Source organism: Triturus cristatus, chromosome 5_1 (genome assembly GCF_964204655.1).
Source record: "Triturus cristatus chromosome 5_1, aTriCri1.1, whole genome shotgun sequence".
Lineage (NCBI taxonomy): Eukaryota > Metazoa > Chordata > Amphibia > Caudata > Salamandridae > Triturus > Triturus cristatus.
Genome location: NC_140587.1, coordinates 805,559,945 through 805,572,597, shown reverse-complemented (window position 1 = coordinate 805,572,597; position 12,653 = coordinate 805,559,945). Strand labels below are relative to the sequence as shown.

Below are 12,653 nucleotides of genomic sequence, written 5' to 3'. Positions count from 1 at the left end.
CAACACAACTTGGGTTGGAGAGAGCTTCAGTGCGCATGACGGTTTGAGGTGGCCAGCCAAACCATCATGCACACTGCAGGCAGTGCCCACCACTCCCTCTTTAGTACTGTTACCCCCCTGGTCCTCACCCAAGACTCGGCACACAGAAGAAAAAAAAATGATAATAAAACAAGCACCTGTTGATTATCAATTTATTTTTCATGTTTTTGAAGGTGCTGGCTGGGTAGAGGGGGGCGACGCTCCTCCTCTGCTGTCATTATTCCTCCTTGTTACTTCCTCTTTCTCTGCAGCACACAACAAAAGAGGAAATTGCCTCAGGATTGTTCTTGTGCAGGATGGGACCCCTTCCTGCACAATAAAAATCCTGCTGGTAATGCAGGCACCCTTTCAGCAAGGCGCAAGGGTGTCTGTGTTGGTGCTAGGCAACACACACTGCAGCAGCGCTATAAGAGACCTGAAGCGTGCCATAGCTTGGTAGATATGGTGCATTTTTGCTCTGTTCTTTCACGCAATGCAGCAAGCTGCCTTGCTGCATTGAGTTGTGTGAAATTTTAGTAAATCTCTCCCTGAATCCACTCCCATTATCTTGGCCATATCAAATAGTGTAGGCACAAACACCAGTGGTCTCTGTTTGAAAAGTGACTGGTTCGAGAGTCAATAGTGGTTGTTTATTTTATTTATTTATTTTTGCAATTTTATATAGCATGGACATGACCCAAAGGCATCAGGGCACTTTACAGCAGTAGCATGATACAAGGGTACAGCAAGTTACAGTTACAATAATGACATTCAGACATAGTGCATCAGTAGCTGCGTCCAGGACAAATGCATCCGTTGCACAAGAGATGCACATGGTTTAAGCATTGATTAAGATGGTGGGGACATACAATGAATGTAGTTTGTCTTCTGGCTAGAGTACTTGAGTAAGGTCGAGTGTGATTAACCCAGGTGTCCGTCAGATAGGAGGAGCTTGAGGTCCTTTTTGAAGGTGGCTATGCAGGTTGTTAGACGAAGGGAAGGAGGTAAAGAGTTCCAGATTCTTGTGGCACTACCAGAGAATGACTGGCTCATGTACATTTCTCGACTGAAGGTGGGGGTTCCAGGAACCTTGCGTGGCTTTGAATGGCTTCACAAATATGGAGTAATGCAACACAGCGCAAAACACTGCGTTCAAGGGAGGCATTCATTTGGGCGTTGCGGTGGGTGTTCCCACGCAACTCCCATGGTTTTTGACGCATTCCCAGATTTACAATGCATCAAAATCTTACGCTTTCCTTGGGGAGGCGTAAAGAGAAGAAATGTATTCATTTATCTTCGTTTTTTTCCTCTATGCAGCACACATAGAAAGAGGAAAACACCTCTATAGATTGTTTTTGTGCAGGAAGGTACCCCTTCCTATACAAAAACCATCCTGCCTACAACACAGGCACCCTTGCACCATGGTGTACGGGAGCCTAGGTTTGTGCTAGGCTGCTGAAACGGTGCCCACGCAAGGGGAAAGGACAGAAATGCACTGCACTGGATACATACGGTGCATTCCCGCCCTTTCCCAGTGGCTCAGGGCAGCGCAGTTACTTAATTTGCTGCGCTACCCTGCACCACCATTCTCATAAATATGCCCCATAATATTTTCAATTTCACTGATTGGATAGTGAGAAGAAGACTAGCATAATTCAATCATTGAGCCAGCACAAAGTTCAGTATTTGAAGATGTGCTGTACTGTTTTTTTAAATAAAATATTTTTTAAAAAGTGCTAAACTGATTGCATTCTTGAAAAACGTGTTTATACTAAGTGCTAATATGTATCAAGATTGTACGATATAATGTTTTTCACACACCTTTTCATATAAATCATGTGTAGTTTAAAAGATTTAATGTTAACCAAATCATTTGTAGCATAAAATTAAATAAAATCATACATATCACCTCTGGGAGCACTTTGGACAGACAATACAAATGATAAACTATAATCCTCATTTTGTTGGTTCTCCCAGGCACTAAGGAGATTGTGGTTGAAGTTGACGATGATGGAATCATTTCTCTCAACTTTGAATGTGATAAGCTCGGACCGGATTCCAAATTCATATGGTCCAAGAACTATGAGGAGATCAGCGACTCCTCTCGTTTATCCATTGAGACCAAAGGTGGCAGGTAATGTTCAAGTAACAAGAATATTCTAATATATTATTTAATCATTAGAGGGGTATCTCTCTTTCATCGTAGAGATGTGTGTAATGTTGCTTATAAGAACTTGAGAAGCTAGATGATGTATATAATTTATCATATGACATTTCGAGGGTTATTTAGAGTTTGGTCAATGAGGAACATCTGCCAAAAATGTAGGGTGTATACATGGGTTCTGATTGTACGTGTCATTTGATACTCATGGGTGTGCACTCTAAATATGACTAACAGAGAGCCACAGATTCTTGGCATATGTCCTACATTCACCAAACTTTATATAACATCCAGAAAGTTTTTAACGTTACTTTTTGATCTATGCATGTCTGTATGTGGTTAATTATGAAGTTTATGTAGTTGTGTCTTGCACCATAATCATAAGTGTTTCTCCATCCCAAGGACAAAGATCATCTTCAAAGATCCTTCCGAGGAAGATTTGGGCATTTACTCCTGCATTGTAACTGGAACCGATGGAGTTTCCTCCAGCTACACACTAGATGAAGATGGTAAAGTTGAATGTTTTCAATATTGTTTTTGATTTTGTGACACGGTGACCCAGATGGACCACATTGTTATACCAGTCATGTACCAGTTCAGAGTTTACCTGACACAAAGCTCTGTAGTAAATATGGGTTTGTGTAAATCTTACTAATGATGATTCAACGAACTCTGGTTAGGATTCCAGTAGTGTCCAGGGATGAATTCTGCTCCTTGCTAAGACCTGTATTTACCACAAGGTTTGCTTGTTTATGCAACCTCCCCAGCTCACATACCTTACCCACAATGTATGGCACAACCAATTTATCATTGCAAACATTATTCATTAAAGCAGTGGCCACAATAGCAACCACCTGGAGCCTGCAAAATCAGACCTACTGTTTCATACAGCCCTCTACGACAGAATTCTCTTCCCATACTAAAACGTAATTACCTTTACATTTGTCAAGTACTGTTGATTTGGTACAAGTACTTTTAGCACTCCGTTTAGGGTGGGCAAGAGAAAGTAATAAAAACTGTTGTGAAAGATGTGAAGAGAGCTGGTGATCTCTGTCGCCCTGACTGAAATAAGGACAGAGATTTGAAACTCCTTCTCTAGGACAAGGTGCAGCTCCCTCTTGTAGATACCAACCAGGCTTAGATCAGCCCTTAGAAGGCTAATAGAGAGGATGCAACACCAACAGTTGTTCAACCCTGATAGTTCCACCTTCTTCCCTCACACACAATCATTTCTGTTCTCTCAATCCTGATTTTCAACCATCTTAACAACGCCCATGTGGGTTCTGCAGTTCGACTGTGAGATTGCACAACTATTAAACCAACACCCTAAATTTCTTCATATGACCCGTCCGGCCCACCCACCCTTGTATTGCCTCCTTTCCTTTTCAGCACGCATTCTCCTTTGTCGCGGTTAATACATCAAGGTGCTCTTCGTCTAATAACGACCTAACTTTTAATCAAGATCTTGTGTTTTTTCATTTTTAGAGCTAAGACGCCTGCTCCAGCTGAGTCATGACCACAAATTCCCAAGTAAGTTCAAAGACTTTCTTCAGAGTGATGTGGCAGGTTATGGATATGACGGTTTTCAGTGATGACATGCTATCAGCAAGGGTACTACTTTTGTCTGCTGTTTGTTCGACAACCCAGTTTAGACCTACAGTCCGGAATATCTAGTCCAGTCCTTTATAGTTGATTTAGGTTTTGAAATGCATGTCAAGTACAAAAACATGCATTCTATGGCTACGCTACACCAGATTGTGTAACCGGAAGTTGTAAAAAGTACCTGTCAGAATGGACAGGAATACCGCGACTCAGGCTTGATATGTTGCTTAAAGTTTAATGGGGAATTGTATTTTTAGGGGTACAAAGAGAACCAAAGTAACAATAGTGAGGGTGTGTCTTTCGCTCCTCCCTCCAGGGGGATTTCTTCTCCCTCTTTGATGCACGTTGTCTTGTCTCCCTCGTCCTGGTAAAGGTTGGTCAGCGGTGTCACCAGAACAAAAAAAAAGAAAGGACACCAATTAGGGCGTTTGGCGGTAACGCCGCTGAGGGAAAGGGTGTGAGGGATATCACCGGTCTCTCTAATGCTGTGGGTCGTGTAGGGAGGGGTTCCGTCACCTAAGGAGGGTTTAGGGAGTTGGGAGTGCGCAGATACTAGGACTCCCCACCTGGCAGCCCCACTCCTCCCTCGGCTCTTGGCCCTACCCGCCTCCCGGTACCCAGCAAACGCTGCCGTACCTGCTCAAGCCACGTTCCTCTGGGACCGTGGCAGGGCGCTTCACGGGGACGATGGCCTCCAGGCTTCTCTGCAGCGGGCTCCTCCGAGATCCTCGATGCCACGGGATCCCTCGATTCTTCTTCTTGGCTCCGTCCGTCGTCTCTCCCGGCTCCTTCCTCCTTCTCGGTTACGCCGCCGTCTTCATTGGTCGCCGGGCTTTTTGCAGCCGATGACGCGGTGCGGTTCCACCCCCAGGGGCAGGGCCAGGAGTCGTCCGTCTCTTCCTGAAAGGGCCAGAACCCGGAAGAGGGAGAGTCGGATGACGCGGTCCAAGCGGTGTTTGGGTCCGGTGACTGCAAGGGGGAAACAGCGGTGAGTGGGTCAGGTGAAGGCAAAACCGGCATTCCAGAACCCGGCCTCTGACAGTACCCAAATCAGAATCTATGAACAATGACGATTGCAAGATACGTTCAGTAGCTGTAAAGCATGCACTTAGTTCAAATGATTAAATCTCAAAAGCCACATGAGCAAACTATTCTCACTCACTACCGGGACCGGCCCGTGCAGGTAAGAGAAGTGGGGCCGTGTGGGAGGGGATTTCCACAGACTACGATGGGGGAATTAATTAATTATTTATTGTCCCTCCTCCTCGTCTGTCGAACCTCCCCCCAACCCCAACCTGGCCCATCACTCTTAACCTGCACAGGCCGCTCCTGCCCACTACCAATGGTGGTTTGTACAACATGTTGGTAGCAGACTGGTGTCAGACTTCACTCTGCAGTGCTTTAGTTTTTAGAGTTTGATCAGCACTTAAAGCCACACGCTTTGCACAGTTAAAACGCAAGAAGCCTGTGAGGCCACATATATCAAACATACATTTCCATAAGATTATGATTCCGGACACCCACCTGCCCTTGCCTCTATATGGGACCAGGGCCACACGGCATGTCAAAATACAAGGCCAGCCATCATGACTGACTTCATCCAAAGTCTGCTTCCAATATTGAGAAATACAATGGAAACAACTGACAAAGCTATTGCACACATAAACTCAACTTAGGTGCACAATAGTCATGATTTGAGGTTATAAAGTCACATTTGCAATTCACAAAATGCAAGTTTAAGTTCATTAATCTTGTCATTTATTTATTCATTTCCTGCGAAGTTTTATTAAGCTCTATGTGCTCCTTTATGTAATTTCTGAGTGCTTTACATAGCTGTGAAGGAGTACGAGAATAGGGCAGAGAGTTACAGTCCAGACAGTCATGGTGTTAATTATTCTCTGTTCTATGTTTTCCTCAGTTGAAAGCAAGCCGTCATAGCACAGTTTACAAAGGTTTCTGTAACCAGATATAGTTGGGTTTGGGTCTTAAGTTCGGGTTAAAAGCGTTCCAGAATCTAGGTAGTTCTAGGCCCTGGGATCTTCCTCCTCGTTTCATTCTCTTGAATGTTTGTTGACAGTTTTGATGCGTGGATATTGAGCATGGGGCTCTAATTAGGGCACAGTAAGTTGCTCACACTGGGTTTGCAATGGGCCAATGCCACCGTGCACAGTATTTTGAATTCATCTGATCGTAGCATCAAAAGGGAGCCACTGAACTCCCGCAACAGTGGATCTGGTATGGTCCCACTTGTGGAGAAATAGGCAAATTATAAATCACACTTATACTTGATATGGCACCACTATGGTGTAGTTTATCACATGAGTAAATCTGTTTCTAAGGGCAAAAAGTGGAATTCCAGGGAGGGAAAGTCATGCAGTTAGTGAACACACACAAATTTGTAATGTTCAGGGTATTCTCAAAATGTGTCCCTTTCTATCCTTTCCTAGACACAGTTAGATATTTACTCATGTCAAGGGCATTAGTGAATCCCTATCCACAGAGGGAATGGGGAAGAATACCTCCCAAATTGGTGGGTACATTGGAAAAGCGATTTCTCAACAAAGTATATTTCCTCTGAGGCAAAATATTTAAAAAAATTGCAGTTGGAAATGGACTTTTGCTAAGCATTTGCACGCCTCTAAATGCTCATGAAGTTAGTTCCCAGAATTTGCTCAGTTTGAACAGATTTCCCCTCATTTTGTGTTTCTAAAATAGTTTCTAAATGCTCCCGTCCCACTGCGGCGAGCTTTCTCACAAACCTAAATTCCTGCCCCGACAAACACCCATGGCGTAGTGATATTAGCAACATACGCCAACCTAAACATTTCCCCCTCAACAGTACAGACAATGGTGGGTTAGCCTTGAGAAAGTTGCAAGCCTGAGCACTATTAAGGGGCGAAACCTGTGCTGACTGGTCTTTTGTTAAGCTCTAAAGCGTTGTCTTAATTACAAATTAAAAACTGTGCTATTAAATAATTGTAAGAATTAAGATGAAGAATTTTACTTACTGTGAACTCCAATGAACAATACCAACCCTCGTCCAGATTGTTAATAATTACTGCATTGACCCCTCCATACATTCGTTGCACTGTTAAATTGCTCTCTTTTTGGAGTAGGGGAGTGACTCAGCCAGTGCTATCAAAAATGACTACCCTGTGAGGCCACAGACCTCACCTGCATGGACCAAATCTTCATGACTGTGGGGTTGATAGTAGCGAAGCGCAACATTGCGTGTGAGTAGAGAGCCGTCCAGGTGCCTCGACTGAGTGCCTGGTAAAAAGATACAGACGGTAGCATGATGGCGGAGAGGGCCATGTATGAAGGAAGAGGTTGCCCCAAGAAATGGGACAAAATCTGGGGGAAGTGGAACGAGTTCCGGGGTTGGATATGTATAATGACTGCTCCTATTGACCCTAACGCCCTCCGCTTGGGGCTGCCCAATAGTACCGAGCTGTGATGTTTTGTCAAGGGGATGGGGTGGCAGGATGGGAAGAATCTCACGATTTACTGTACAACTATGGATACTTGACTGTGCTGTGATGCTACTAAGGTTGCAATTCAATGTTCTTGCTTTATTGCTCATTCTCGCAAGAAAAACATTTATAAAGAAAAAATTGCAACTCTTTCCAAGGGACGTAGGCTCTGGGGTTCTCACACTCCTCCATTTACCCAATTGCATATTTTAGCTGCAGTGTAAACATGTCTATCTGCGAGGCTCGCTACTTGGATATTCCTGTTATGTGAAGTTCATAGTTTTATAAATACAAACACAAGGATACGGTTTCCAGGTGGGCTTTATTTGTGATGTAAATGAACTTGCAATCAGGGTTAAAGAAAAAGTTTCTAAAGAGAATAGTCAATGGTATAAAAGGAAAATTGGTTAAAAATAGACAAGATAAATCATAACCTTTTCTTTTTACAGTTATCCCCCTGAAGTCTGAATTAGCTGTCGAAATTCGGGAGAAGGGACAGGTTCGGTTCTGGATGCAGGCTGAAAAGTTCTCTCCCAAAGGAAATTGCAACTATGTGTTTAATGACAAGGAAATTGTCCAAGGAGAGGTGGGTATTCTAACTACCTTTGAACCTCTGTGACACATAAAGCACTTCAACTAGCCAGACCTGGCAACCACTCTTTTTTATCACATATGTTTTTCTTAAAAAAAGAAAAAAACCTGCCAAAAATCAACACCGAGGTCCCGATTCACACAGGTTTTGCTGTGACATACTCTTGTAGTACTCCTGACATACCGTTTGATATTCAGTAGTAAGCCAGGAGTAGTACAAGAGTAAGTCATAGCAAAAGTTTGCAAATCAGGCCTAAAATATTGTGTCTCAAAATTGCTAACACTTTGTTCCGGGTTTGCGTTACTTATGTAATGTAAACCCGGCGCTAAGTGTTATGCTGGGATTTACTATCCGTTACAACAAACAAATGATGGACGGAATGCTGACAATGCATACATTCTCCCCCAGTCAAGAGATCTGGGTTAAATCCACCGTTCTTTTGCCCACTACACCACCCCAGTTTAGACATGGCCATATGCAAATCAGTCTTGACCCTGTGCCTCAAGGGAACAGTCCAGCCCGAACTGCCAAGCCATGTCTTCCCTGGACCGGAATCAAGCATCCTAGGACCGGTTTCTGGCTATCAGCCGTCATCAGCCAGGATAGCTTGACTCCAGTGGCGTAGTGAGCACGGGTCCCACGTCTGGGAATACCCATCCCACTTAGGGCGAAAAGCGTTACAACAAACAAATGATGGACGGAATGCTGACAATGCATACATTCTCCCCCAGTCAAGAGATCTGGGTTAAATCCATCGTTCTTTTGCCCACTACACCACCCCAGTTTAGACATGGCCATATGCAAATCAGTCTTGACCCTGTGTCTCATGGGAACAGTCCAGCCCGAACTGCCAAGCCATGTCTTCCCTGGACCGGAATCAAGCATCCTAGGACCGGTTTCTGGCTATCAGCCGTCATCAGCAAGGATAGCTTGACTCCAGTAGCGTAGTGAGCACGGGTCCCACGTCTGGGAATACCCATCCCACTTAGGGCGAAAAGCGTTACAACAAACAAATGATGGACGGAATGCTGACAATGCATACATTCTCCCCCAGTCAAGAGATCTGGGTTAAATCCATCGTTCTTTTGCCCACTACACCACCCCAGTTTAGACATGGCCATATGCAAATCAGTCTTGACCCTGTGCCTCATGGGAACAGTCCAGCCCGAACTGCCAAGCCATGTCTTCCCTGGACCGGAATCAAGCATCCTAGGACCGGTTTCTGGCTATCAGCCGTCATCAGCCAGGATAGCTTGACTCCAGTGGCGTAGTGAGCACGATGGATTTAGGCCCAGATCTCTGTACTGGGGTGAATGTATGACATTGTTCTGCATTCTGTCCATCAATTGTTGTTTTTGCATTTGTCACCCCGAGTGGGAAGGGTATGCTCAGACGTGAGTCCCGTGCTCTCCATGCCAATGGAATCAAGCTATCCTGGCTGACGAGGGCTGAAAGCCCGAAACCGGTCCTAGGATGCTTGTTTCCAGTCCAGGGAGGACCTGGCTTGGCAGTTCGGGCTGGACTGTTCCCATGGGGCACAGGGGCAAGACTGATTTGCATATGGCTGGGTTCAAACTGGAATGGCATGGTGAGCAAAAACACGATGGATTTAGGCCCAGATCTCTGTACTGGGGGGAATGTATGACATTGTTCTGCATTCTGTCCATCAATTGTTGGTTTTGCATTTGTCACCCCGAGTGGGAAGGGTATGCTCAGACGTGAGTCCCGTGCTCTCCATGCCACTGGAATCAAGCTATCCTGGCTGGCGAGGGCTGAAAGCCCGAAACCGGTCCTAGGATGCTTGTTTCCAGTCCAGGGAGGACCTGGCTTGGCAGTTCGGGCTGGACTGTTCCCATGGGGCACAGGGTCAAGACTGATTTGCATATGGCTGGGTTCAAACTGGAATGGCATGGTGAGCAAAAAAACGATGGATTTAGGCCCAGATCTCTGTACTGGGGTGAATGTATGACATTGTTCTGCATTCTGTCCATCAATTGTTGTTTTTGCAAGGGATTTACTATCCAACGCAAATCAGGAGTTACATTGGATAATTTTCCATATTAATGCAAAATTATGCTATGCGCTTCTTGGAATTACTTTGTCTCAAGGGGGCATTCTTTGGGTATTACATGGGTGCTCCCATGCACCCACCCATGAGTTTTGATGCAAATCCCTATCTACAAACTTTTGTAGACAGGGATTTGCCCCAAAATTGTCCTCCTCCTCCTCGAGACAGGCTTGAGGAGAACTCTTTTCATTTTGCCTAATCTTTCCTACTTTGTATGCGTGCTGCATTGTTTAGCGCACATACAAAGCAGTAAAAGTGTTAAAGGATAGTTTTTTGTACTGGAATGGTCCCTTTCAAGTACAAAAATGATTCCTTACAGAACGCATACGTTCTGTAAGGAAGTTTGGGCCTGAGTGCTGAAGGTGCTAGTCAGGTAAAACAGAGATGTGAAATCTGAGAGGAAGGTGCAGTGAACAACTAGTTATTGGGGAAGACAATAGGATTTATTCAATTGTAAATGGCCTAAAGAATACAGAGGATTTTAGGTCCCCTTGCATCTTTAGCATTGTGCAACTGGAAATGGAAATAATGGATGTCACCAAAGTAGTGAGGAAATCCAAAATTAGTTTTCTGAGGTCCCTCCTGTCCTACAATTTTAATATTTGAAAATTGATATCTGACACCTGCTGACATCAAAAGTACCCAAGGATGGCTCTCCTGGTACAGTTGAGTTGTAGAAGGTAAATAGGATCTCTATGTATGGAACTAGAAGAGGGGTGTTTGGTGTTGGCAAATTAATTGTGAACTTTGAGAACAAGGACAATTGGCTCCACATGTGTCTGTCTAGAGGTGCTAACTCTGTGTAAGACAATAGACCCCATATCTTTCCCAACTTGGTCCGAGCCACCCTCCAAGATTGCAGGCTGATGGTGAAACCGATCCTAAAACAGATTATTCCAATGGCCGTGTCACAACCTTTTTAATAGGAATATCACCTGGAAGAAATATCATGCTCAAAATATTGTTTATAAAAAATATCGTACCGCTGCTCATCCCAAACCCTATACCACTACTATGATCCCCAAAATAACCCTTTCAAGACTCTTCCCTCCTCTACCCCTCCTTGCATCATCTCAAACCTCTTTTACTATTCTGAACTCCCAAAACAAACCTTTCTAAACCTTTTCCTCTGACTCTTCCCCCTCCACCTACCTTTTACTCATCCCAAGCCTCCTCCTACAGCTGTGAGCTCCAAATCATCTCTCCACTATCCTTCTCAATCCAAATAACTGACTAACATGTCCACCACTCGTTTACTTTCGTTGTTCATTATACTAATTCACCACTAATCCTTTATGGGTTTCAGAGTAGCGTGCTACCTACCGAAAAATTGCTTTGACGCCTCGTCAGGGGTAGTAAGCACTATATAAATGCAATTGCAATACAATGCAAAATAATTACCCAGTATGACAAAATTTGCCTAACTCAATATACCCAAAACCTGCGCAAACAAAAGTTTGTGCAGCGGCTAGATCTTATGGAGGCTTTGCCACATAGTCCATCCTCTGCTGCATAATCTGCGGATTCTAACCATGAAAAAAAATAGCTTGAGGTCAAACCGATCAAACGTTACTAAAAACATGGCGATATGTGATTGGAGGCATTGGAAGCCCCTTTGCAAAGGTTAACTGGTCAACATTCAGTTGCGTACTTATGTAGTTGGTTGTTACACTGACACTAATGGGGGAAATATTTGACAAGACAGTATTACCATGTGTAAACATTACAAAATAACGAGGTAATGCTATCAAAAATGTGCCTCATTATGTTGCATAATATGTCTTTTCCTGTCGCATAATTTAGTCAACCCTGCCACATAAATAAGTCAATCCTGCAACATAATTTGGTGCTCTTCTGCCACATAATTAATATGCACAGAAGTCAGTTTTCTACATTTTTCAGCTTGTTCAAAAGCATACTAAATACAACACTTGAGTGAGATGCTAAAACAACATCTCTAACAGCCATTTTTGTTTGCTTTAAATGAACTTAAAAGGAACAGCAGCACTAAACAATTAAATGTATGTGTGAATGTACATTTCACTTCATTAATCCTATTTGTTTTACTTTCTCAAAGAAATACAAGATGCATATTGATCGTAACACGGGTATTGTTGAAATGTTTATGGACACACTGGAAGATGAGGATGAAGGCACCTACACCTTCCAACTCCAAGATGGAAAAGCGACCAACCAATCAAGTTTGGTGCTTATTGGTGATGGTAAGTTAACAGCTTGATTAAGTTCAGCTAGTGATACCCAGTCCTGACAACAGTGCCACATGTTCAAAGAAACACCCACCTCACTGAAGCTGTAGGGGGGATGCGGATGTTGGTACATTCCTGGCTCTAAAAGGTAGAGATTGTTACGTGACAGTCAGGGGGACCACTTTAAGTGCATCAAAACTTTGCCAAAATTGGTTTACAAAATGGATTTCTATAGACTCATTGCTTTTCGGCTAGACTTGTCCAGAGTTTGACAATTACAAACAAGTTGAACTTGAGGTAATGTTCCTCTTCTTCAAACTATATTAGCTGACCACTCTGATGTTTTCCAGTGGTAGCTGGCATCGATGGGGGGAGGGAAGGGGTGGATGCAAATAAAAAAGAAATCAAACACTGAAACGCACCAGACGTCTTTCTCTTCTTTCTTTATCTGCAGCCCGGCCACCAGGAAACTCCCTTGACCAATCCTGATTGGAGGGAGCAGCCTCACTAAGCTCTCCACAGCGCTCTGGAA

The 12,653-nt window shown here is 43.9% G+C and overlaps 1 protein-coding gene across 4 annotated transcripts in view; it reads left to right on the top strand.

Moving 5' to 3' along the window:
* MYOM1 (myomesin 1) overlaps window positions 1–12,653 on the top strand; it is a 709,264-nt gene that overhangs the window by 372,623 nt on the left and 323,988 nt on the right. For all 4 annotated transcript variants that reach the window (XM_085605828.1, XM_085605831.1, XM_085605829.1 and 1 more), the window contains 5 exons: window positions 1,996–2,152; window positions 2,582–2,688; window positions 3,665–3,709; window positions 7,704–7,840; window positions 11,992–12,136. In XM_085605828.1, coding sequence (XP_085461954.1) covers window positions 1,996–2,152; window positions 2,582–2,688; window positions 3,665–3,709; window positions 7,704–7,840; window positions 11,992–12,136 — 591 coding nt within the window. The remainder of the gene's footprint in view (window positions 1–1,995; window positions 2,153–2,581; window positions 2,689–3,664; window positions 3,710–7,703; window positions 7,841–11,991; window positions 12,137–12,653) is intronic.